This window comes from Gorilla gorilla, chromosome 14 (assembly GCF_029281585.2).
Source record: "Gorilla gorilla gorilla isolate KB3781 chromosome 14, NHGRI_mGorGor1-v2.1_pri, whole genome shotgun sequence".
Lineage (NCBI taxonomy): Eukaryota > Metazoa > Chordata > Mammalia > Primates > Hominidae > Gorilla > Gorilla gorilla.
Window position 1 is genome coordinate 113,146,228 of NC_073238.2, and position 26,819 is coordinate 113,173,046.

At 51.3% G+C, this 26,819-nt stretch overlaps 2 protein-coding genes across 10 annotated transcripts in view; one reads left to right on the plus strand and one right to left on the minus strand.

The window, feature by feature from the left end:
* FARP1 (FERM, ARH/RhoGEF and pleckstrin domain protein 1) overlaps nucleotides 1-19,730 on the plus strand; it is a 311,003-nt gene extending 291,273 nt beyond the window's left edge. For 4 of the 5 annotated variants that reach the window (XM_019039583.4, XM_019039582.4, XM_055359960.2 and 1 more), the window contains exons 18-27: nucleotides 1,149-1,386; nucleotides 5,643-5,773; nucleotides 8,846-8,914; nucleotides 9,149-9,238; nucleotides 9,918-10,000; nucleotides 10,080-10,192; nucleotides 10,624-10,790; nucleotides 16,110-16,217; nucleotides 16,678-16,829; nucleotides 18,209-19,730. In XM_019039583.4, the coding sequence (XP_018895128.3) occupies nucleotides 1,149-1,386; nucleotides 5,643-5,773; nucleotides 8,846-8,914; nucleotides 9,149-9,238; nucleotides 9,918-10,000; nucleotides 10,080-10,192; nucleotides 10,624-10,790; nucleotides 16,110-16,217; nucleotides 16,678-16,829; nucleotides 18,209-18,290 (1,233 nt within the window). In that variant the 3' untranslated portion in view covers nucleotides 18,291-19,730. Of the gene's footprint in view, nucleotides 1-1,148; nucleotides 1,387-5,642; nucleotides 5,774-7,803; nucleotides 7,897-8,845; nucleotides 8,915-9,148; nucleotides 9,239-9,917; nucleotides 10,001-10,079; nucleotides 10,193-10,623; nucleotides 10,791-16,109; nucleotides 16,218-16,677; nucleotides 16,830-18,208 lie in introns of all 5 variants that reach the window. The other variant, XM_019039584.4, reaches the window with a different exon arrangement.
* Nucleotides 19,731-22,119: 2,389 nt separating this feature from the next.
* Nucleotides 22,120-26,819, minus strand: part of STK24 (serine/threonine kinase 24) — a 127,174-nt gene continuing 122,474 nt past the window's right edge. For all 5 annotated transcript variants that reach the window (XM_055359964.2, XM_055359963.2, XM_019039587.3 and 2 more), the window contains one exon: nucleotides 22,120-23,177. In XM_055359964.2, the coding sequence (XP_055215939.1) occupies nucleotides 23,141-23,177 (37 nt within the window). In that variant the 3' untranslated portion in view covers nucleotides 22,120-23,140. The remainder of the gene's footprint in view (nucleotides 23,178-26,819) is intronic.

The window sequence follows — 26,819 nt, forward strand, 5'->3', positions numbered from 1 at the left end:
TATCTATAGACATGTATACAAATATACACCCACATACATGATAGAAAAATCTAGATTTTGGGCCGGGCGTGGTGCCTCATGCCTGTATTCCCAGCACTTTGGAAGGCCAAGGTGGGAGGATCACTTGAGGCCAGGACTTTGAGAGCACCAGCCTGGGCAATAGAGCGAGACCCTGTCTCTAAAAATAAATAAATAATTTTTTTTTTTAATTAGCTGGGTGTGGTGGCTCAAGCCTGCAGTCCCAGCTGCTCGAGGCTGAGGCAGGAGGATCCCTTGAGCCCAGGAGTTCGAGGCTGCAGTGAGCTGAGATTGTGCCACTGCACTCCAGCCTGGGCAATAGAGCGAGACCCTGTCACAAAAAAATAAAAATTCAGATTTGAGAGTTACCAGCACATAGAGAGCAAGCCCACTCTGGGAGGTGATTATCAAGTGAGACTTGAAGAAAGCAAACTCGGTTTTTGTGTCCTGGGGTGTCCCCTGTCCCCTGCTCTCCCCCTATCTGCCTGGAAGTGTCCTTGCCTTGGGAGTCCTCCCTCCCACCCAGGTGAATTCATTCCTCCTTTAATGCTCTGTCATCCAAGTGCTTACTCTGTCCCCATCCCCACCATGACTCCAGGAGAGTCAGGGCGCTGTCTGACTCTCATCCATCTCCCCAGACCTAGCAGAGGAGGAGCTCACATAGCTGCTTAGTTACTGTCTGAGCAGATGGGGCTAGGGAAGCAGAAATGTGGTTTTAAAACTATGTAATGCTTACTGACGGCCCCTGGGCTGTTTGTTATCTGAAGACGTTTAGAAGAAAACCACAGCCCTCCTTAAGGAGCTCCTGTTGATATATTTGTCCCCAGTTTTTCCAGGCTCAATTTTAAAGGAACATTTATACCTCTGATGTTATATACATAGCTTATATATGTTATGATCCATGTGTATTTTAAACTGCTCAGTACCTTAATAGGCCTTTTTATTTCATCCTGAGAACTTAAGTGAAATAACAAAAAGAGTGAACTATGAACAATGTGAAATTTAAGGAAATTAAACAAGTCGTGAAATAGAGAGTGCAGGAGCGCTTAATTTCCCCAAGTGAAACTGGGCGGAACACAGGTGCATCCCATTCAGCTGAACGGGACCCTCCTCCTCTGTTGCCTCCCAAGCACCTGGCGGCTCACCTGTGGAAGCACAGCGAGGCCCTGGAGGCCCTGGAGAATGGGATCAAGAGCTCCCGGCGGCTGGAGAACTTCTGCAGAGACTTTGAGCTGCAGAAGGTGTGTTACCTACCGCTCAACACCTTCCTCCTGCGGCCACTGCACCGGCTCATGCACTACAAGCAGGTCCTGGAGCGGCTGTGCAAACACCACCCGCCGAGCCACGCCGACTTCAGGGACTGCCGAGGTGAGTGCTGGGAGCCTGCGCCACCTGGTGCCCATGCCACAGTTCAGGCCGGGTGCTCCCAGACTGAGCCCAGCCAGGGAAGGGCTCCCCCGGGAGAGAGGTCAGCTGATGCTGGGTCCCAGGTTTTCATCAGGGTGGGCGCTGGTTTTTATTCCTGTTCTGGTGTTTGGTTACATCTTGATTTTTTTTTTTTGAGACTGAGTCTCACTCTGTCGCCCAGGCTGGAGTGCAATGGCGCGATCTTGGCTCACTGCAACCTCCACCTCCCGGGTTCAAGCAATTCTCCTGCCTCAGCCTCTGGAGCAGCTGGGATTACAGGCGCCCGCCACCACGCCTGGCTAATTTTTGTATTTTTAGTACAGACAGGGTTTCACCGTGTTGGTCAGGCTGGTCTCGAACTCCTGACCTTGTGATCCACCCGCCTTGGCCTCCCAAAGTGCTGAGATTACAGGCGTGAGCCACTGCACCCGGCCACATCTTGATCTTTCCGTAAAGAAGGTGCTAATGATCGTCAGGACCCCTTTCTTCGTTTCCCTCTTGCATGCATTTTCTCCTTTGGTCCCTGGGTGGTTTTGTGCAAAGATCCCTAGAGAAGCTCCGCTTACAGTTAGCCCCCACCCAGGAAGCTTGCTTCTACCCACGTGATGGAAACTCATCCCTCTACCATGGCCACAGAACATAGCTTGTAACAAATCCTGTTGCTCATTGCTGCCGGTCGTTTGTAATGTGCCCATCAGCATAATAAGCATCTCTCCTGTATTAACTCTTCCCAAGCCTCAGGCACAGGTGAGTTTGTCTTACATATGGGGACTACCGAGACTAGAGAGGTTAAGGAACCTGCCCAGAGTCACACAGCTTGGAGGGAAATGATTTGGAACCTAAATCTAGAACCCATGGTCACAACCGTCCTGCCCTTCTATCTCATGGACAGTCCTACCCGCTCGTACTTGCTCAGCCCCAGGCCAGGTGCTGCGTACCTGATACTGTACCAACGTTCACACCACTGCTCCTTTAAGGACCCCTGTAGATCAATTGCATTATCCCATTTTACAGAGAGGGACGCTGAGACTCGGGAAGGGACTTGCAGGGTCACTCAGAGGTCAGAGCCGCATTCCAGACCTGCTTTTCCCACGGGGCCATGCGTGCTCTTCTGAATGGAAGTCGTTCTGTCTGGTGTCACAGTTGGTCTGTGGGTGTCTGCCCTCCCTGGCCTAGCATGCGGACTTGGCCCTGCGTAGGTGGCTCCCGCACAGGTGGCCCGAATCCACACACCCACTAGGAGGGCAAGGCCCTTATTCCTTGCCTGAAATGTCAGAAACACCTCCCAACTCTTTGGCCAAACGTGTCATCTTTTTAAAAATCCATCTTCTTATACCTTGGCATAAAACCTGGGTGACGGCTGACTGCCTCAGGCTAAAATCGAAAGTCTTCATGACCTGGCCTGGCCAGCTCTCACACCCCAGCTGCGCAGCGAGCACCTGTACTGGGCGTGTGAGGGAGAAGGAACAGTGCGGCCCCTGACCTCACAGGACCCACTGGAGGGCCTGCAGGCAGGTACCTGGGCAGTGGCAACCCTGCACTAGGGCCGTGAGAGAGAAGTGGACGGTGCAGTTGGAGCCAGGGCGTTAGGGGGTGTTGGGGGGATCTCGAAGGGAAATGGTGTCTAAGTTCAGAACTAAAATGTAAATAGGAGCCTTCCTGGGTGAAAGGAGGGTGTGGAGAATAGAGTTAGAAACAGCACAAGCTCAGGTTCAGAGGGGACAGAGACCGGAACATTGCCAAAAGCGTGCAGGGCACAGGGAGAGCCACAAAGTGAGGCTGCGACAGAAAGCAGGGGCCACATCCCATTGCACCCCATGGACCCTGCAAAGCCGTAACCTAAGAGCAGAGGCCGAACGGGAAGTGTTTTAAGGAGGGAAACAGTGATACCAGGCTTGTTCTAGAAAAATCGTTGTTAATATCTAGAATATATGGCGGACTTCTACAAATTAGTTGTTAGAAAAAGGCAACCCAATAGGTAGAAGACTTGGCAAAGTAATTGAGACAGTGACAGTTCACAGAAGGGGAACACAAGTGCCTCCTGACATGGTTTGTCATTGACCATCTGTCTTTAAAACAAACCATGCTGGCCAGGGGTGGTGGCTCACACCTGTTATCCCAGCACTTTGGGAGGTCAAGATGGGAGGATCACTGGAGGCTGGGAGTTCAAGAGCAGCCTGGGCAACATAGTGAGACCTTGTCTCTACAAAAAATTTAAAAATTACGAGCATGCACCTATAGTGCTGGCTACTCAGGAGGCTGAGGTGGGAGGATCGCTTGAGCCCAGGAGTTGGAGGCTTCAGTGAGCTATGATTGCACCACAGCCCAGGTGACAGACCTAGACCCAGTCTCTAAAAACAAAACCATGCTGCCTCTTGCCTCCACACCTTGGCGCATTCCGTTCCTTCTGCTTAGAGTCCTGGCCACCACCTCCTTGGCCTTTCCTGGCCAGCTCTCTCTCGTCCTTTAAGCCTCAGCTTGTGCCTGGCACCTGATGTTGAGCTGACCTCCTGTCCGCCTTGTCCTGTCACACTGGCATTGCCTGTGTGTTGGCTGAGCCCGGAGGAAAGGACCCAGGGCCCCTCCTGGCTCTGAGGACTCCTCAGATCTGTCGCCCATGGGGGTGAGAGCGGTGTGTGGTTTTGCAGGCACTGTCCTTGGCGGACTCATCCAGTTTCACTCTGCTATTTCTCTAAACAGTACCCAATGGAGATAGGCTATCCTTGATGATTGAGGAAGAGAGTGCTAGCTAGCTTAAAGCATGAAGTGGCAGCACCGTAGGAGCCTAGATTTCCAGAGCTAGAGGGACACTGAGTGCCAAGGGCTATTCCCAGCACACCCCTGCCCATGAGCACCGGGGGCCAGGGTGCCATCATTCCATCATTTTCCTCTCAGAGCTCCCCACTACCCCCCAGCCCTGCCACTGAGCACTGGGTGCCAAGTAAATGTTTATTGGGCCAAACTGGGTGGTCATGTCTGAAAATCGAGCAAGGCCTGGGATTTGTCACTATGGCTGAGACTGCATTCTCTGATAAGCCTGGGAGAATTTAACTCGCATCCTTGGGGGAAAAAACAAGAAAACTAAATGCTTCCCTTCCAACACTGAAATGCTGGGGGAAAGCGGTGAAAGAGGTATTTAGTGTTCTGAAGACTGAAGTTCAGTCAACAAGTATTTCTTGCTTTTCTTGACCAAACTACCCAAGTGCTCAGCCGCTGGGGACTTGAGTGCCACCCAAACTTGTCAGCCACTGGGGACTTGCATGCCACCCAAGCTTGTAATAATCAGGCACTAGCTCCTTTTAAATATTGGATGCCCATCAGTATAGGGGAGCCGTGCCTCTATCGAAAAATAAAGGCCTGATGTGGTGGCTCATGCCTGTAATCCCAGCACTTTGGGTGGCAAAGGCGTGTGGATCGCCTGAGGTCAGGAGTTCGAGACCAGCCTAACCAACATGGTGAAACCTTGTCTCTACTGAAAATACAAAATTAGCCGGGCATGGTGGCACGCACCTGTAATCCCAGCTACTCAGGAGGCTGAGGCAGGACAATCACTTGAACCTGGGGGCAGAGGTTGCAGTGAGCTGAGATTATGCCATTGCACTCCAGCCTGGGCAACAAGAGCAAAACTCTGTCTCAAACAAATAAAAGAAAAGAAAAAATTTGAATTCTACAGCAATTCTTCAGAACCATCTTGGTAAACAGTGTAATTTCCACACAAGACAGAACTGGGGTGTGGTGGAATGTTAGTTACCTGGAATATACTGACACTTCACAATATCAATTACACCTCCTCCCAAGGAGGTGCTGACTTTGCTCCAGATTTTTCTATGGCCTCTTTGTGCTCACTGTGCCTTGTTCTTTCCGAGTAACAGGAGGGAAAAGAAAAGTCTCTACCCAGGGACAAAATTCAAGGCAGTCTTCTTCCCCTGTGTCTTTCCCCTCTAAGCCAACAAGTCTGTCTAATTGAAGGACAGCTGTATGCCACGTCACCATGCAGGGGTCACTTAGTTTCAAGATGCTAAAATGAAGGAAATAAATACACAAAATACACCATCAATTTTTATTACAGAGAAATAACACTGTTTTTGCTCAAAAGACACCTTTGAATACTGTGCAGGGACTGGAGTGATTTCCCTGCAGCGTTGAGCTGACAGCTGCTAGGGGAAGACCCCTGCCTGCCTTTCCCGCTGCAGACCATGTATGTCTTTCCTTCACAGCCGCTTTGGCAGAGATCACGGAGATGGTGGCACAGCTCCACGGTACGATGATCAAGATGGAGAATTTCCAGAAGCTGCACGAACTCAAGAAAGATTTGATTGGCATTGACAATCTTGTGGTTCCGGGAAGGGTAAGCAGCAGTGGCCTCACTATGCACTGAGGGGGGAGCAGAAAGGAGGCATCGGAGGGACTTACATTTGAACCTTTTGAAGAGAGACACTTGCAAAGCAAAATGTCCTCTTTCCATCCACGTGGGAGACAACTGGAAAAACACAACAGTGTCGTTAGTTCAGAATCATTGCGTTCGGAGGAGATAAAGAAATCCTCTGACCTCATATTCTGCTTTTTCTCCTTACGGGGTGATTCGCTTCTTTACCTTTTCCCCTACCATATCCCACAGATGATTTGAGATTGCTTATTTTATTTTTTTTAAATGTACATAAAAAAAAATGAAAATGGAAAATTAAAAAAAAAATAGGTAAATAGTAATAAAGCCAGAAAGGTAGTGCATTAAATTATGCTAGAAATTCCCATGCAGGTATGAAGTGTTTTTTTAAAATTCAATCTTCCATATATAATTTAATTTGAGTTCAAAATTAAAATACCAAATCTTAGCTGGAAAGCAATTCCAGGAGAGATGCAAGTTCACTGACACTGTCGCCTACCCCTCCCCAGCCCCCTGCCTGAGATGCAGGTGATTCCTACTCAACAGGGCTTCCCGCACACACTCCTTCCAGGCCAGTGACAATGTGGAGGACAGGAACAAAGCCTGCCTTCTCCCCTTCCTAGAAAGCCGTCATCACCCAGGAATCAAACATATCATTCAGTTGCTGCGTCTCATCAAATCTCTCTCTGGGATCTTTACCCTGTGGCGCCCCCATTTCAAATGCTATGTCACCCAGATCGAGAGACAACTCACTGTAGCTGCTTTGATCTGCTGCTGCAGGATCCAGTATCTCAGGGACTTTTAGTCTTTTTCCAACAGGCAGCTGCCCTGGAAACTTGACATCTGTAACTCAGGGCAGGGGAAGGAAGCTCTCCTTGTTTTGGAGCATTTCTGTCAGGAAGCCTAATTACAGAACTGACCAGAAGCCACGTTGTGAGAGATTATCAGAAGAGCCATGCGATAAGCATTGGCAGAAATTAGAGCTGGGATGGCCTCAGCTCTGCTGGTGACAAGATCCTGCCAGGCCTCGGCACTTATTTACCCATCCACACGGAACCCTCAGAAAAGCCCTGTGGAATCGATGTAATTTTCTCTCAGCTTTGAAAGTTATAAAATATTTAGCATCTCATGCTACATGGTGAACAGACCATTGATAAAGAATTCCTTTTTTTGAGGAAATGTTTTCCACTGCAATGGAAAGAACCTTGGATTGGAGGAGGTGGCCCTGGGTTCAAAGTCTCGCTCTACCAGAGCCGGGGTGGCGGGGGACCATGCACATGGAGACCATGGCCTCTCCCTCATAGGTCATTAAGATCAAATGAGATTTGCTCTGTGAAAATGACATAATACATATTAATTATCATTTTCGCCCACCTACATTTAATTGAGATGAAACGTACCCATAGAATAGTGGCATTAATTACATTGCAGAGCACAATGGAAAGCATTTTGCTCTATCACACACTGGCTGATCAGGTGATCATGGGCAAGTTTCTTAATCATTTGCTCCTCAGTCTCCTTATCTGAAAAATGGGAATAATGATATTGAAGGTGCAGGCTCACGTCTGGAGCTCCTGTAATCACTCCGTGTCGCAGGTGATCAGTGACTATCTGAGGCTGGTGGTGCAGGCGGTAAGAATTATTTACTAAGACAGTTATAGATAAAGAAAGGCAGGCTTATTTGAGAAGTAGGAAAATACATTGCCAGAAAGCAACAGCAAGAGAGGAGCTGACTGCAAGGAGACAAAGGCTTGCTGGGGATTTTTACCGGGTGGTGTCTGTGCTGTGTGCCCAGGAGGGCTTTGTGCAGGGTGATAACGCCGCAGTTGCAGCGAACTCACTTGCGTTTTTCTATCAGCCAAGGGTCTGGTGATAGCTGGGCACAGGAAGATGGTGAGTTATCTGTGCAGGAGGGTTGTGTCCTGGACCATGAAGAAAGGCAGACCTGTATAGCTTCTCCGCCTTGTCTTTTTGCTTTCTCTCGGTCCCACCAGCCTGGCTCCTTTTCCCTTATTAGGACTCCACACTTAGGACAAGCCAGGCGCATCCCATGTGCTCCAGAGAGGAGGCCATTGTTATTAGTAAAGGTGAAGATGGAATTGGGGTACTCCTTCCTAAGCTCAGATGATCCCCTGATTCTTTCACTCATCAGGCTGCCTCACATCCACTCATTGTTTCAAATCAACCCTGAGCAGAATGGGAAGGTGGGATCAGAGGCCCCTGAGGGAGCACATTCTGGAAGTAGATGGTGGCGATGCTGGGGCTACCTTGTGAATCCACCAAGCACCAAGGCCACACATGCTCAGTGTTTGTGGATTCTACCACAATTTAAAAATGATCATTTTTTTGTTTTTAAGTGCTTATGCCCCTGCGATCCATGCCCTCAAGGGTGTACAGCCCCGGGGAGGATGTCACTCGGGATGCAGAGGTGCCTTGGACACATCTGCCTCTCACTCCTTTATCCTCAACGCAGTTACTGCTCATTGAGAAGCAGGGTTTTCAGTCATGGAGAAGCTTCCTCCAGCCACAGTGCTCCCATGTGGCCTCGGTCCTCAAGGGTCCCTTGCTGCCACTTTTTATAGCCTCTTTCTTCTTTGAGAACTGCTTGGGGTCCTTCTGATCTCCCTCACCGTGGGGAGCCCTGGGGATCCTGGGGTTACACACATGGTCCTCAGAGAGGCCCGGGCACTCTTGAACCCGACCGTCAGTATCCTTTGTTGGGGGAGCTGCTGGTGGTACCCGCCCTGTACCTTCCTGGGAAGGAGACAGGTGATCCCTAGAGAGGGTTTAGCACAGCACCTGGGGCAGAGCAATCGTGCAGTGAATCGCAGCTGAGTGCTGTTAACTTCCACCATGCAAGGGGCCCAGGTGGGAGGAAGCCCGTAGGTTTGCACGCTCGCAGTCCGTTCTTGGGGTCTGCACACTCGCAGTCAGCCCTCAGGGGCTACAAAGTCAGCCCTCGGGGTCTGCACACTGGTCGTCAGCCCTCGGGGTCTGCACGCTCGCAGCCAGCCCTCCGGTCTGTCTCCCCTGCAGGAGTTCATCCGTCTGGGCAGCCTCAGCAAGCTCTCGGGGAAGGGGCTCCAGCAGCGCATGTTCTTCCTGGTGAGTGGAGAGAGCGGCTTGTCCTCACAAGGATTGTGTCACCTGGGCAAGCAAGGCTCCCAAGGCCGGACCTCGGCCACCCAAGTGAGGGACCTGGGGTAGAGGAAGAGCAGCCAGAGGTGCTCAGGCCCAAGTTGTTGAGGACAGTGAAGGCACAGTTGAGGACAGGGAATGCTGGAGGGAAGCCTGCTGTCCAAACGTGGTCTCACCTCCACACACTTCTGATTCCTCTAGTTCAACGACGTCCTGCTATACACGAGCCGGGGGCTGACGGCCTCCAATCAGTTTAAAGTCCACGGGCAGCTCCCGCTCTATGGCATGACGGTGAGTACAGCACAGCCTCGTGGCCAGGGCCTGTCCTCGGGGGCAGCAGGTGCGGGCACTGCTGACCCGGCGATGAGGAGGGGAAGGGAGAGACTGGATAGGAAGGGAGAGGGTGGCTAGTGTCATCTTGATTACAAGACCTGGGCTCAAAGGCCATCGAAGACCATACAACCCTTTCACCTAAAAGATCGAGCCTTCTAGGGCTTCTCTAGTGGGGCGCTGGGGACACGGCTCCTTCTCCTGCACATGGGATGTGCAGGTCCATTCCTTATAGAATCGAGTGAAGGGGTAAGCTGACAAGGCCGCGTGGCATGAACTCGCCTCCCACCGCCTGCGCCTGGCCCCAGGGGCCCCGACAGTCCTCGCCACACACAAGGATGACAGCGCCCACTCCCTGGAGCTGGGCCAGCCACCTCGTCCTCCCCCGAGTTGGTTTGGGGCTGCCTCCTGTCCCCCTTGGCAGGCAGGTGTAGAGGGCGCCTGGGCCTGGGATGTGGCCCTCTGGCTGGTGCCCACGCTGTCCTCAGGGATTGGAGAGAGGGAAGTTTGTGGGCTCTGCCAAAAACATTCAGTGTGCCGCGATCTTCCTGTCGCCTTTCCGATTTTGGTTTTTCCAGCTCAGAGATGTTTGGAAGTGCATCACGTGCCTCATGGTGACGTTATCTTCTCTTGCCCACAGATTGAGGAGAGCGAAGACGAGTGGGGGGTGCCCCACTGCCTGACCCTCCGGGGCCAGCGGCAGTCCATCATCGTGGCCGCCAGGTAACTCGGGAGCCCGCCCCTTGCCTGTTTTCCCTTTGATGTGCTGTGGCCTGAACACCTGACGTGTCTCTGTCTCCAGTTCTCGGTCCGAGATGGAGAAGTGGGTTGAGGACATCCAGATGGCCATTGACCTGGCGGAGAAGAGCAGCAGCCCCGCCCCTGAGTTCCTGGCCAGCAGCCCCCCTGACAACAGTGAGTGTGGCCAGGGCAGCTTTTCCATGCAGGGGTCTGGTTCATGGAGGGACAGCATTTCTGCATCTAAAGCCACCCCATCGGGTAGGCCTCACATCCGTGGTGTACATCTGTGTTTAAAGCCAAAGATCAAGACATTTCTTTTTCCTAAAAGTAAAACCCCTGAAATCAGCATGAGGGAGCTGGGAAGGCACCTTTTCTGGGCTGGCATTTACCCTTGTCCAGGGAGAGAACATCAGGCTGTCCACACACCCGGGAGGGGCTGGGGCTCTGTGACTGGAGCTGCAGGGTCCATCGAGGCCTCATTAGATGGTTGGGCACCACAGGTTGTGACTGCTGTGAGCCCCCCAACCTTCCAGCACCTCAGAGTGTATCAGGAAGGGGTGCTGGGAGGAAAGATCAGAAGTGCTGCCTTTTGCCCCATCCTGTAGAGTCCCCTGATGAAGCCACCGCGGCTGACCAGGAGTCAGAGGATGACCTGAGCGCCTCGCGCACATCGCTGGAGCGCCAGGCCCCGCACCGTGGCAACACAATGGTGCACGTGTGCTGGCACCGCAACACCAGCGTCTCCATGGTGGACTTCAGCATCGCAGTGGAGGTACGCAGGGGCAGGGCAGCTCTGGTTCCCAGCTTGTGCTGGCCCAGGCAGAACCCAGGCAAACTTCTGGGCCAGGGGCTTGAGGGAGGCTGGCACTGTGGGTGGCCCCACGCACCCGCGGTGGCTGAGCAGGGAAGGATCAACGCTGGGCCCCCTTTGGAGCCTGCCGGAGGTATCCCTGCAGGTGATGCTGAGTGGGCGCCGACCTCCCACAAATGCAGTCATGTCTCTTGGTGCTCATCAGTCCTGCTGCCATCCACAAGATCGTTTTCTCTCTTTCTTCGCCTGTTTTCTTGCCTCTCATGCAGTTAGCCTAGAACACAGGGCCCAGGGCACAGCTGCTGGACAGTTCCATGGCTGTCATGTCCTGAACCGCCCCACAGGAATCTGGTGCATGGGAGGGAGGAGAGTCTGCACGATGACAAGCAGGTGCCAGCTCCTCCCCGTCATGAGGGTCATGGCAGACACTCCTGTGACAAAAGACAGGCTAACAAGGGAAAAGCATGACCAGTTTATTTCATCGTCATTTTACATGACATGGGAGCCTTCAGAATGAAGACCCAGAGGTCCGGCGAAAACCGTCTGTTTTTATGCTTCGTTTCCGTGAACAGGGCGCCGTGTGGAGCTGATGGGACAGGCTGAGAGCTAGTGTGCCAGGAGGGCGAAAGGAGCCCCGCAGGGCCCCTCCGGGTTTTCTGGGCCTCTCTGAGCAGCGTTCCTTGCTCCGGGGTATGGTGCGGGACCCTTTCTACAGTGGGGGTCTTAGAACCTCTTCTCACACAAGGTGGGCCAGGGAGTAAGTTTATAGCCAGCTCTTACACAGAACGGTGGAGAAAGGTTAGGGTGACCGTTTTTGGTTTTGTGGCTGGCTTTGGGGGAAGGAGGTTCTGGTTTCAATGACCCGCCTTAAGGAAGGGGGAGTCCAGTTTTCGTGGCTCGCCTGGGGAGGAAAGGGGCGAGGCAGGAGGTGGGCAGGGAGGCCTGGCTTCTGAACCTTTCACTTCAGGGTATTGTTTTCTGAGCCCACCACCTGAAAGTTGGCTTTGAAGATGCATCTCTCCCAGATCTTGAATCCTTCCAGACCCTTCCAAATGCCCATTCCCTAAGCATTCTTCAGTCCAGGCCCATAGCTGTGTTTCAGAACACTTCAAGCCCGTGAGGGTGTGAAACAGGAAAGCTTTTTTCATCTCTCACTGGCAGTGGAAGCTGCCCTGAGCTGGGGCGAGGCCATTCATCATTGTGATTGTGTTTTATGTGAATGCTCACGTTTCACTGCAGAATCTCTGCACTGCGCCCTCTGCGGGGCTGCTGCAGTTGAGGCAGGACTCCCTTCCAAACGCAGAAAGGGCCAGTTCCCACACAGCCCTGGTCCAAAGAGTGTCACATAAGAGACTCTGGCCAGGACAGGAGTTTGCTGGCTCTTGGAAGCAACAGCAGCAGGAATGAGCCAGCAGTGCTTCATGGAGGGTCTCGAGAGAGTCTCGGAATTTATTCTCGGGAAACGACCTTCCCCGTTGCTCAGACCTGCCTTTATTGGGTTTCCTGCTACAAGCCGCTTGTTTCTAAGCCCAGGCCTGCTTCTGAATACATCCTCAAGGGGACACGTCCGAGGTGCAGGCCCTGACTCCCCCACAGGCACAGCCTTTCTTCCCAGCTGTCCCCACATACGAGGCTCTGTCCCACGGGGTTCCCCTGAGTGTGCAGGTGTGAATATTCCCTCCCCGGGCCTCCTGACAGCCCAGGTGTGAAGAGCACTAAACATTCTTCCCCAGCTTCACACCTCCACCAGGCCTGTGCGCAAAGCTTGCGGGTCTGAGACTTCTCCCAGGGGATGGGGATTATGATAGCAGGAAAGGAGACGCCCCACGCGGAGGAGCAGGGAAGAACCTGTGATAGGCTCATGGGAAACGAGGCCTCATCAGATCTCACCTGTGGGTGTGTGTCTGAAATGAAGCCAGTCGATGTGTGGCGCCGCCATTGGGGAGGAACCATCTTGGCCTTGCTTCGTCCTGACCTCAGCAATGTGTGAATTACGACTCTCAAGGCTGGGGTTTGTCATAGGCCTCAAAGCTTTTTACATACCTGGAGGCACCCAGGCCATTCAACGAGGCAGCAAATACCCAAGTGGGGTCCAGGTGGCCCAGAGCCACCTGCAGCTCAGCTTTTTTGGATAACAAATCTACACGGTCGCAGCCTTCCGTGTGCATGATCAGGTCAAGGCACTGAGTCAGGGGCACGCTGGCCCCCAGCCAGATCTAGCCCCGGCCTGGTGGCTTACAGCCTGCGAACCAAGAACGGGTTTCACTTTTTTTTAATGGCTGCTACATAATGTCTTCAGTTTTGCCCCTTGGCCTGCAAAGCCTGAAATATCTGCCGTCTGCCTTTTGAGGAAAAGTTTGCTGACCCTAGTAGAGAGCAGGAGAGTGAGCCACTGGCCAGTGGGGTTTGAAGGTGGCAGTGACCACCTAGTACAGTCAGGGACCTGGGCTGCTCTATCACTTTGCAGATGTCCCTCCTTGCCAGAAAGCCCCCTCCCAAGGCATGTGGCGTCAATCTCGTGTTGGTGGCAGGCAGCCCTCGCGTGCCAGATGCCAAATGCTCGCTGACTCGCAGATGAGCCATCCCCAGGGCCTCCTCCCTGCATGACAGGACAAAGCAGCTCCATCTCCTCCTGACTCAACAGCCTCCTCTCCCCAGTCCCGTGCCCAGCCTCTCTTCCAGTTCCCGCTCCCGTCTGACTCGTGTAGGCACACGTGAGGAAGGGGTGTTATCTGGGGACCGTGTGGCCTCACTGGCCTCTGCTAAAAGTTGTGGGCAAGCCGGCAGGTCTGGGGGCTCCCACTAGAGGTGGGGTCAGATGTTGGGATGGCCAGAGGGCTGCCCAGCCTGTGGGCACTAGAGCCAGTGAAGGGCCAGAGGCAAAGCAATGCAAGTTGTCTTTTAAGGCTGGAGTGGCGAGACGGGACAGCAGGGAAGTTGTTCAGCAGACGGAGCGCAGACAGGACTGGGAGGAGGGAAGGGACGGGGTGCAGACAGGACCAGGAGGAGGGAACGGACAGTGGGGCAGGAGAGGGAAAGGACAGGGTGCAGACAGGACTGGGAGGAGGGAAGGGACAGTGAGGCCAGGGAGCGGCGGGCACGGGGGTTGTATTTGTTCCCCGTGGCGTCACACGGCACCAACCTCAGACTGGGCGAGGCCACAGAAACATCTCCCACAGTGCGGGAAGCCGGAAGTCCAAAATCAAGCTGCTGGCAGGTGGGTTCCTTTGGGAGGCCTTGAGGGAAAATGTCCCCACCTCTGACAGCATCTGGTGGCTGCGGCAGTCTTCTTCTCGGGGGTCCCTGACTCCACCCATGTTGCAGGGCTCCGGTCTGACGTGTCACCAGCTGTCCTCCTTGCATCTGCACTCTAATATCCTCTTCTAAGGACACGGCTCATGTTGGGCTTAGGGCTCATCCTAGTGACCTTACCTTGACTCGATTGCATCTGCAGAGACCCTGTGTCCATGTGAGGTCACCACTGTAGGCACGGGGGGTTTGGACTTGTTGGGGGTGCAATTCAACCCACAGCAGGGTCTGAGGGGATGGGGTCCAAGAAGGGAGAGGAGCGGTGGCCCCAATGAAGGGCCACGAGGAGACAGGGCAGGCTGGTCTGGTTCTGAACAAGGATGTTGACCCTCTCGTGAAGGCAGTGAATGGAGACAGGTCTGGGAGCCACCAGCATGGCCTCGGCCTCCTGAGTGCAGGGCAGGAGACTCGTGGCGTGCAGGGCCCGTAACATGCTGGAGGCCAGGATGGACCCGACACGGGAGCGGGAGGCTCGGCCTGGCCGTGGGGAGCAAGGAAGGGCCGCTGGATGGGCCTATTGATAAAGAGGTTTCCAGAGGCTATTGGAATGGCCAGGCAGAAGCTAGAGAGTGCTAAGGAAGCTGCTTTGGAAACAAATGGGCCCAGACTGTGATGGGTGACATGTATGAACCCCACTGTGGGCTGGCTGCTGTGTGAAAATTATGTGACTCAGTATGAAAATACCTAGGAAAGGGGAGTGTGCCACCCTCCTTGCTCCATGTTGCGTGACCCAAGATGCCGCATGGGCATCAGCCCAGCCCTGGCCACCACCAGGACCTTCTGGGAACCTGGAGCCTTGCATTTTCTTGTTCCTTTCTGCCACTGGGGGAGGAGGTTGGATGGCTGGAGCTGCCTGCCTGGCCTGGAACGCCCTTTCTCCCCGTCTGCCGGGTTCCCCACATCCTGCAGCCCCTCATGGACCTACTGTTAGTGTCCATGTCTCTCACTGGACCCTCCCTGAGCAATTGGAGGGCAGGGACATCAGACCATTTGATCCCAGCTCCCAGCACAGAAGCTTAGTGCCAGGGGCACCCAGAGAGATGGAATGAGGCAGACTCGGAGGTCTGTATTTTTTATTGTGGTAAAATAGCTATACCACAATATTGGCCAACTTAACGATTTTTACGGGAACAATTCAGTGGCATTAAGTGCCTTTACAAGGTGGTGCAACTGCTTTGAGTCTCTGCTGGTGATGTCACTTTGGCAAAGGGGCGAAATGAGCCACCAGTGTGTCAGGCCTGCTCAGAGTTGTTTGTTTGGAGGTAGCATGGACACAGGTGCCTGTCCCTGCCCCCTAGCTGGGCTGCAGTGCATCCTAACAATGCTCCAGGGGCTGGGCCGGCCCTGAGCCTGGAGGTGGGCAGGGCTGCAACTGCCTCCTGGGCCACTAGAGGGCATGTGGGAGCCGCTTACATGCACCCCAGGCCCCACTTCCTGGGCAGGGTGCCCGGCCCCTCAAAACGAGTGCTGCTCTGAGCTTGTTGGGATGGATCTTTCCCTCCTTCAGCTTCCGCCTGCTGGCAATGCATGGGGTCCTGCGCCCCCATTTCTGCCTCGGTGTCACAGGGCACACCCCTCTCCCCCCAAGGTGGCTCTTCTCAGGACACCACTCCCGTTGGATTTAGGGCCCACCCTACCCCAGTGTGATCTCATCTTCACTAGTTACCCTGCAACGAGCCTATTTCCAAATAAGCCTGCATTCTAAGGTACTGGTAGTCAGGACCTCAACGTGTCTTTTGGGGGGACACAGGGACCCCAAGATGCCCCACAGCAAGTGACAAGGGGAAGTGATGAGATCAGGGTCCCAGGACCTGCCAAGTCTCCCCACACACGGGGGAGCGGGGTGGGGGGCCCACATCCTTCAGTCACGGACATGCCCCAGCCCAGGGCCCTGGTGCAGGGAGAGCTGCTCTCTGTGCCCTCCTGGGGCAGGTGCCCGCTGTGCTTCTCACAGGCCTCCTTCCCTTTCAGAATCAGTTGTCTGGAAACCTGCTGAGGAAATTCAAAAACAGCAACGGGTGGCAGAAGCTGTGGGTGGTGTTCACAAACTTCTGCCTGTTCTTCTACAAGTCACACCAGGTAAGTGTCCCACACACGGCAGGTGGCCCTGGGACCTTGGGGGTGGCAGCATGAGGTGAGGGGGCCGCCCTCCTCTGGAAGGACCCAGGCCTCTTGGGCTCCAGGTGTCACGGGGATGACAGGCATGCTGGCGGGGGGCCCTGTCCACCCGAGGCCCTCAACTCTAGGAAAGACTGACATTATCATCCACTGAAGGACAACTTCTGCCCTAGGAAGGGCCACCTGTCTTCTGCCTGGACAAGGGATGGGGGTTGGCTTTATCTACAGCTCAGTCCTGGCGGGACTTGCCACCTGGGCCATCATGTACAGGCAAACACTGGCTGCCATGGTCCCTTCCAGGCCCACGCCCGAGGAGGGAGCTGCCTGGGCTCCCAAGTCCCTGTCTGATGCGGGGCAGCAGCCAGGCCCGGCAGCAGAAGCTGCCCCCGAAAAGCCACTTTGCTTTGTTTCCCCTTTCCAGGACAATCATCCCCTTGCCAGCCTGCCTCTGCTCGGCTACTCACTCACCATCCCCTCCGAGTCCGAGAACATCCAGAAAGACTACGTGTTCAAGCTGCACTTCAAGTCCCACGTCTACTACTTCAGGGCGGAAAGCGAGTACACGTTCGAAAGGTAGACACCCCCCTTCCCACACACAGGGCCCTGCAGAAGAGGACCCCCTCTTCCAAACATCAGGATTTCTCCCAAGTCAGCGAGTGAGACGGCCCCACCCTTCCCTGCCAACTAAGCGTTTAGACCTGGGGTCCCACTGCCCAACACCAGCAGGCAATTCTGTTCTCATGGCAGAAAGTGGGGTCCCAACTTCCCTGCGCCCTTACCCTGCACAGTGTTGGCTGAGGCCCTAGACATCTTGCTTGGAGATCTCTGACATACATACGTGTCTGGGATGATGAAGCTAAGCCCCAGTGAGACTGCCTACATGGTGTAATGCCAGGGGCCGCAGACTTCATTTAGCCAAGAAATAAATAAATGAAACAGTCAGGCCTAAGACTGTTCCTGCAATTCATATTTTGAATAGAGATCCTGGGCCTCTGCAAATTGCCTCCCCAAGCCGACTACTTGTGCAGTTTGCCCTGCTGAGCCCTCCTCGCCCCGGGAGGCAGGAGGGGAGGGGTCCTCAGCAATATGCTGAGCACTTCCTAGAGGAGAGCCATTCTCAAATCTGATCCTGGACTGAGCTCGAGAGCTGGGTTGATCAAAGTTGGGATTTTGCTATTATTGTGACAAAGGGTCCAGCCTTCCAGTCCAGATCCTGAAAGGCCTGGGACAAGGCCAGGTAATTTGGGGAGTCCGTCCTGCATTGTGTAGGATGTTCAGCGGCATCCCTGGCCACCCACTAGATGCCTGCAGCAACCCCTCAGTTGGGACATCTAAAAATGTCTCCAGACTTTACCAAATGGGACAGCATTGCACCCATTTGAGAAGCACCGGTATAGAGCAAATACACAAATATATAAAAAGGGAGATTTGGGCGTGATGGTGCAAGCCTGTAGTCCCATCTCCTGGGAGGCCAAGGCTGGAGGATCGATTGAGCCCAGGAGGTAGCTACAGTGGGCGATAACTGCACCACTGAACTCCAGTATGAGTGACAGAGCCAGAGCCTGTCTCAAAAAAAAAGAAAAAGGAAGGGAGAGCTTTCACTAAGCAGGATGGGACACGTCCCGCCATCCTCTGCCATGTCCATGAAAATAGGAGGTAGCGTTCTCCCCAGCAACCAGAGGCCACCTCGCTCCTAACTGCTCCAATGGAGCGGGCAGTGTCACCGCAGCAAGGTACTTCCAGCTCCACACCGAGTGAGTGCCCAGGCCAGTGGGTCTCCACTGTACCTCAGGAACGCCTGGGTGCTGGCCGTTCCCTTGCTCTTCTGCTGAAGTGGCAGATTACCAACCAGGCGGCCTGACTTCACCTTGTGTTTCTGTAAGCGATGCCCACCAAAGTGTCATGAGTCTGTCCAAACAAAAGGTTGACTAACTGGCGTTCCCGTGTTGCAGGTGGATGGAAGTGATCCGCAGTGCCACCAGCTCTGCCTCGCGACCCCATGTGTTGAGCCACAAAGAGTCTCTCGTGTATTGATGGCCGGACACACTCGTTTCCGCAGTGGCTGCTTTCCTGGAAGACGTTTCCTTTCTTCTGTATTAATGAAGCCTGGTAAAATTAACACCTGTCTGAAAATCAAAAACATGGCTTCCCAGCAGCTCTCCTGTCTCCACAGCCGCGTTTTTTAACCCTGACCTCTCAGCGTCTGAATGAACAGCGCTCCCACCTCCAGTCCTGGCATCCGCTGGGGGCGCTGTTCTTTAGCTAGTGCCAGTATTAAAACATTGTCATTACGAGAGTGCCAAATGACATCTTCCCTCCACCCTGCCCCTGAAAAACAGTACACACACATCCGTTCAACACAAGACAGGGCAAGTGTTTTTCTTCCTAAAAAAAAGTTCTTTTATTATTTTCACCTATTGGCTGCTGCATTTTACGAAGTGGATTTCCCGGTGTTTGCAATACACTCAGTGCAGCCTTAAGCAAATGAGATCATTTTCAGATTTCGTTGTTTTTTTCAGTCTTTCTACTTTTGTAATAATAGGAAGTTAGTAGGACTCACTTCTCTGATTAATAAGCAATTTGCAGCACACAGCGTTCCACTGCGGGGTTTCACGCTCACCCAAAAACACCTGTTCCCGACCTACTTCTTGGTGCAAGACTTCTTGGTGCAAGTTGACCAAATCGTTTTAAGTGGTAACTCTTTCCAACCGTAGCAGGGTTGTTTTCTGTTAAGCAAAGCTGAGATCCAGTGCAATACCTGGACTGTCACCGTCCAGTGAGTGGTGTACACAATGGGAAGACAATAAGCCGTGGTGTTTTGCTGTGTCACAAGCATGAAAACCCGTGTGTCATTGATCAGCACCATTTGTGGTATGTTCCGTGATGAGCGTTTAGTGAGCGTGCTGGCTGCAGAGCACTATGAAATCATGGTACGTAGTCCCCGGCACCTGTCGTTATTCCTATATCCTCCTGCAACTGTGGTTTGAAACTGCGCATTCTCTAGTAGTATATATCGTGCCTGTCTTCAAAAACATTTACCTTTTTATACTCATTCCCCCCAGGCATGGGGTAGTGTCAGTCGGACTGCACAGGGAACACGGTTTCCAGTGGCTTTGGCCCCTACTCGGGAAACATCTGCCTGTTCTCGATGGTGATGGGGTGGCTGCCATTCCCTTGGTTTTCCTAAGCCCTTTCTAACAAGAGTCTCAAACAAGCGGAGGCGACGGCCAATTCAACCCAATTCTTTCCAGCGCCCCACACCATAGCACCTGCCCACCTGAGAACCAGGAACGCACCCTCTCTGTGGAGCTCTGACTGGTGTACCTGGAAACAGCAACTTGCAAACGGACGAAGAGCCTGACGTGTGTTAATCATTTGCCTTACAAGATGTACCAGACGGTTTCCAGTACTAACAAAGGGAATAAAAATACCTCACGCCACAATCCAGCATATTGATGTTTTAAGGCAAAACAACCAACTTTGTCTGTAGTCTTCATTTTCTGTGGGGGGGGGGGGGGGGGAAGGGGACACTCCAGCAAGGGTTTCTAAAGCCCCAATGTTGAGAGTGAGACAGGGAGGGCCTGCCCCACACTGTTCCCTATGCTCCCCCCACCTCCAGGCAGGGGCAGAGCAAACAAACAGCTCCGGGGCGCGTGGCCCCTGCCACACAGCAGCATCAGGCTCCCTCCAGAAGTCACCACTCACTCATTCCTGGAGACCTGGGGACAAGGCAGTCTCCTCAGCTATTTCTGAATGATTCCAAACTACTTGCTGGACACTGGTGGTTCTGACCTGTGACCAGCACCTCTGCTTCCTGTGTGCCCTCCAGAAAATACTAGTGTGGGTAACAGTCCATCTGAGTGGAGTTTGAGAGACACTACACACGAGACACACAGTGACGCAGACACTCGTTTTCTTGAGCTTTATTGGCCCCTGCATGATACAGTCCCTGTGCTTAAGAACATGCCCTATTAGGTCACTCTGCCTTTGCTGACACATTTTATAGCAGAAATACACAAGCTGTTTTTAAAGGAGGGAAATATAAAAAATGTTTATAAATTGACAGTGTTTTGCCAGAGGAAAGGTACAAAATGCTACATACAGAACCAAACCAGCCACTTCACAAGAGCAATGCAGGAATAAAACTATTGGATAAGGAAGGCAGATGCACTTCCAAGAAAATCAGAACCCAGCAAGAAGTGGCCAGTGCACCCCAAACCACACTGGTGTCCACCTCATTGGCAGCAGCCAGCCAGGACACAGCTCAAAAACGCAGGAGCTACCAGCCACCCAGTCCACGGCCCTTGTCTCCCAGAGGCTGAGTACCTCCCCAGGCTGCAGGCTCTGGGCAGCTGAGCCAGGAGCAGCTCAGGGCTGGCACTGAGAGGTTACTGGTGACAGTAAACCCGTCTCAAAGTCTGGGCCTGGCTACAGACCAGCAGCAGTTGACGCTGAGGCAGGTTCCAGTGGTAGCCCTGGTGCCTGGGCTCTCTCTCAATGCAGGCCTGGAAGTGGCAACACAAAGGCCAGCTTCCTTGGCTAAGATGCCCTTAAAAACATTGGGGCTGATTTTGTGCGTCTACAGAAAGTAACAGCCCAGGAGAGAATGTACACAGAGGCGAGCTTTCTAACTCCATCAAACCCCATCTCCCCCGACAGGAAATGTTGCCAGTCAACTCTAAAAGAACCACTTGTTGCTCTACGGGGGAAGGAGCTGAGTGATTTGTCTGGCGACTGCAGAGACTCCCCGTTCATACCAGTATTCATTAGAACCCAGTCCCTCGAGCGGCACACCCACTGTTACTAGCATGAGACGCTTCAGTGCTAAAAACTGTGATGTCATTGTCCATTTGTAAATCTGAAGAACTCTGTAAATCAGAAAAGCTGCTGTCCGCCCTGGCTCACTTAAAAATCAGGTAACGGCACACCCTGGGGAACACAGACTCATCTGTGTGATTCTCTCGCAAGGACAAAACTCATCTTTGGCTTATGCCGCCGGCCTCATGTAAGGAAACAGTTCCACCACACAGAATACTACCTGGAAACACAAAATGAAATCTTCTCCAATTTTATTATTCAACATAACATTCTTGTATGGAGTAATGAGTACAATAAGAATTAGCAACTCAGTTCTATTTCCCCAACCAAAATATATCCCTTATACAAATTAAGAGTTCAACCCAAATCCACTTCTAATAAAATACCTCAATTTTAGAGCTTAAAAACCAGACTGCACTAGCAAACTGACACAATAACCCACTCAAGCATCTGTAGCTCAGGGCTCTGTCCCCTCCCTATAGCTTAGAGGCCACTAGACCAGCAGATAGCTGAGCTACATCCCCAAGCTCACCCACTAACTTCCTTGCTTCCAAAAATCCTATCTTAACTCCACAAGAACTGGCACACCCACGGGAGATGTCAATCATCAGCTTCAACAAACATAAAAATGCTTCATGTACCAGTCAACAGCTGCTGCACGAACCCTCCCACTCCAGAAACCCAGAGATTTTCCCCCTCGCCAAGCAAGGTCCCACAGCAAACCAAGAAAAACAGACACACTGGCTGCCTGCCTAGCAAGCATAGGCCCCTTCCAGAGAAGCAAAATAACTCTTAAGGTCCCCGGCAACCGCTACAGCAATCGCACAGATCAGCAACCTCCAACCGCATCATCTCGGTGAGCAAGTGCGCAAGCAGTCCAGGGCGCTGACCTGGGCACTTGGCAGCTCCAGGCCTGGGGACTTCTCCCTGGAGTCTTCCAAAGTGTTTCATCACACACACACAGCCACAAGTACACACGCACGGCCACACATACACAGCAGATGCCCTGTCCTCTGAAGAGTCACATTTCAAGGAGTATGCAAAATAAGCGTGTTATAAAATTTATTTGTGTAAGCATTCAGACATTTTTAGGTGGGAAAGATGATATGCAGAATCCACTACAAGGTGCAACAGAAAATCGTATTGGAAAGGACGGTACATCTGGCGCAGACCAGCAGTGGCACGATTCCAAACAAATGTCAGACGAGAGCGCTTCATGGGGAGAAACTGAAAATTATAATTTAAAGCTTCATGAGGCAAGATATGTTCCAATTTAAAACACTAAGAAATAGTACCATCAATGAAAAAGGAAATCAACCTCTAGGTGTACCAAAAGGGGCGTAGGGCAAACAAGAGGAAAATTTGCATTTGTTGAGGTACAAATAGGAGTGTTCTGTAAGAGAGGGGCATTAATTATTAATGACAAACCCTGCAAATACAAAATAAAACCCAAATCACTGGTCACAGAATTCAAAATGTACATGTAATAAAGGCAAGGCAATAGACTCAAGTTATGGCCTGTCGAATATTTACTCCACTGACGTTATCTACAGAAGCACTTGGCCAGTTTGTACACAGTGATTCCTTATGCACGCCGAAAGGGTTTCTGTAAAAATGACATTATATACAAATCTGTACACCCATCCACCAGAGCGATTCTCCAGCTCCCAGAGGGAGTTATCAACTTAAAGCAGGATACCTGAGGTTTCATGTCTTTAGTTGCCTTATCATAATCCCAAATATACATTTCAGGGTTTGTTTTTGTTTTTAAAGACACTTTCCTTGAATATGTGCACTATGGTTAAAATTAAAAACAAAAGTAATAAAATAAAATAAAATAAAATGATCGCTGGAAGGAGCTGACCCTCCCCACCCATCTGAGAGACTTCATCTGGCTGCAGCACAGTGAAGACTGTGTGTGTCCCTGGACGGGCGCCAGGCGTTGGGGTGGCCCCCAGTGGCGCACCTCTTCAGTGGAGTCAGCGAAGGCTCTCTTTGACTTTTAAAAAAGGAGGAGGATGAAGAAGGAAAAAAGGAAAAACAAAACCCCAAATGCCAAAGGAATTTCAGTGGGATGAAGTTCCTCCACCACTTAGAGAGTATCTAGGGAAAAAAGAGAGAGAGAAGTCAACACGTGTCATTTCTCATCCCTGTGCAAAAATTCATATAGTAACCAAAATCTTAGTTTTCATAGGAAATTCCAAGTCATACAAAAATAAGTGGAGCAAATATCAATGTGTAAGTCTAATTTTAAAAGAATGCATATAAAGACTGAGAAGATCATGATTCTTACACAAAAACTCCAGAGCATGTCACCAAAAACCAAGAATGGGTTCAGCCTCCCTGGAGAGATGTGAATAAAACGGGAAATCATATCCCTTTTACTTACGATCAATTGTCAAAAAGTGAACACTGATCCATACATGATGACATAGTAAGATTCCAGGGGTGCATATGCATTCCCGATGTGAGGGCAGGAAACCCATTTTGGCCATAAAAATAGTGATGCAGTCCAAGAATCTATTTCCTAGAACTGCTTCCGAAATATGGTCCAAAGCAGGAACAACGTGTCTGCACAAAGATGTCTCTCGGGATTTTCATAATTACACTAATTTGGAAACAACTCTGATGCCCAACAGTACAGAATCAGTTAAGTAAATTATACAAACTGAAATAACAGACTAAAAATGGTAATTATCTGTATTTACATATATATATTAAAGCAATATTAAAAATATGTACAAGTTTAAAAGTACATACAGAATTACAGATTGGGCATCCCTTATCTGAAATGCTTCTGGCTTTGGATCTGGGAATATCCGCATTATACTTACCAGTGTGCAGCCCCAAATCCGAAATCTGACATGCCCCAGAGAGCAGTTCCTTTGAGCCCCATGCTGGCGCTCAAAAGTTTCAGATTGGGGATTTGGGATATTCAACCTGTATATGTGCACTATATAAGTATATTTACATGAACAACTTCTGTATCCTAAATAAGTACTATAGAAATTCTAAAAAATCTTCTTTGCACTATAAGGTAGATAAGAGAATTCAGTAAGTTTATGACCTGGTATGACCACAGAAGGCAATGCACCCAAAGATGCTGATGAGATTTGGGCTACAGTGGTGGGATCATGGGTAATTTCTGTGTCTTCCAAAAATTCTACAAGATTGTCTTCAGAATACAACAAAGGGTGAGAAGGGGGTCCCCTCATGACCACGATTCCCTCAACCATTTTACAACAGACTCCAAATCACAAGTCCAGGAGAGATGGCTGAGGATGTCTTTGACCAGGCTTATCTCAAACGTTCCAATCTAGAGCTCCTCTTTTCAGGCATTTGAAATACTTGGCATCTCTCCCAGAGAACAAACGGTTACATAAGGTCCTCCCAAAAGCACACATTAGCCACGGAGCCTAAGACTCAACTATCAAGAAATACAAATGACTAAATCACGGGATGAGTTGATGTCACACAAAAGAATCCAAACATTAACTCCAGCTGAGACAGAAAGGCTCTGAAAATGCTTCAGAGGAGAGGCGGCTCTCACTTTTCCTACAGCCATCCACTGAAACAACATGTTTGGAGCAAAACTGGCAGGAAGTCTAAGCCATGGCCACCGTGGTTTTGGCAGCCATCGGGGTGAACGCTCAGTGGGAGCTTCAGGAGCAGGGAAGGAAGAAGTGGGTACCACAGCCAAGCCTGCAGAGAGATGATAAGCACCTCAAGAGGCAGCTCATCTGAGGACAGAGGAGGAAAGAGGGCACTCCTCATCACAGACAAAGGAAAGAGAGCACCAACTCGGCCTCCCCCATGCATCACTGCAAAGTAAAGTTTTAAACACAACACAGACATCAGGTAGCTACAGACCCGCCCGAGGGTAAATAGGGTCAACCCCAGCCACGATGCCCAGTGAGCACGTAAAATGTGCTGCGTCTGAATGGAGATGTGCTAAGTATAAAATACACATCAACTCCAAAGACGGTCCCTCCAAAAATGTAAAATATCTTACTGATGATTGTTGGTATTAATGTTGAAATAATACTTTGGATCTGGCAGGTTAAAAAATGTATTGTTGAAACTAATTTCACTTCTTTTTGCTTTTTAAAAATATGGCTACTAGAAAATGTAAAATTCTCTTGTTTGGTTTTTAGAGATAGGGTCTCACTCTGTTGCCCAGCCTGGAGTGCAAAGGTGATCATAGCCATAGCCGTGAACTCCTCAGCTCGAGCAATTCTGCAGCCTCAGCCTCCCACGTAGCTAGGGCCACAGGTACAAGCCACCATGCCTAGCTAAATTTTTTTTTTGGTAGAGACAGGGTCTTGCTATTTTGCCCAGGCTGGTCTCAAACTCTTGGCCTCAAGCGATCCTCCTGCCTGGGCCTCCCAAAGCATTGGGATTACAGGCATGAGCCACCACATCCAGCAGAAAACATAAAATTCTGTGTGTGGCCCCCGCTGTACTTCTACTGGCCAGCACTGGTACAGATCAACTTGCCTTAACAACTGAAAGAAGAGGAACAGAGAGATAGGGGCCTGGGAATGGGAAACGTGGATCAGTTCAACACATACAAGCCACACACTGTGCCCTGGAGCTGCCCTGGGGAAATCAAGTCACGTATATAAACAAACAGTTCATAACAATTTCAGGCAATTCTGGACAATGTGGAAAGTATTGGTTTTAAAAGTAATACTACAAAAGCAGAGAGCAAAACGCCCAACAAGACAGTAACAATCCTACCCGTTTCTGGTTTTGTTCTATTTGTTTTATTATAAAGCTCTTTCTAACGGGAAATAAATGCCTCTAGAATGAGGTATGTGATGCTAAGTTTGAGAAATCAAAAAGTTTGTGTTCAGGCAAAAGATGGGTGACCTTTTTAATTCTATTTTCCTTTATTCCTATGTTGTTTTTAGTATCAAAGGAGGGAGGGATCATCCTTCAATTGCCTCAAAATTGAAGGCAGCCAAGTAAATCATTTTTACTTTCTAGCAACTTAAAAAGTTGAAATGTCTTACTAAGAAACCCGAGTTCAGAAGCATAAACGTGAAGTATCAGAACTGTGGTTTTCTCCTGCTGTCCCCACGTAGAGGGGCTCTTCACAGGACAGTAGGCAGCCCCTTCAATCACTTCCAAATAGCAAAAGGGACCTCACGTGCGCAAAACTTCTTTATGTACTGTCAGGTGGGACGCAGTCTCAGGAAAGACCCGGAAATCCCCCTCATGATCACAGAGGCTCAGCCAGCTTTGGGAGGCGTCAGCCTGGACACCTGAAGATGAACTGTCAAGGCGGCAGCACGCCTGGTCCTCCTGGGGGTGTGGAGGACAGCCCAGTGACAAATCACCCTCAGGTCACACAGAGCGGCTGCCCAGCACACATCCACTGCCTCCAAACGCCTGCACTTGTGCCAGATGGCAGTCAGGAGGGGCTTGGTTCCCATGGATACTCCTACAACAAGTTGGGAGGGGGCAGGGAGGGCAAAACTCACCCCACTGAGTCCTCACCCATAGTGCGTCCAACAGGTGGGGCCACTGGGCAGGGACAAAAGCTCCCTACAGGCTGGCACAGATGAACCCCTACCAAGGAGGCTTCCAGACATGACACACACAGCTAAGACAGCGAACACACCTGCACCCACTCCCGCTGAGTTGACCACACCAAAGCTGCTGTCATTTCTCAAACTTGACTTTAAAGCCGAAAACCAGATAGATAGTTACACACATCTGGCTAAGAACGATCATTCTCTG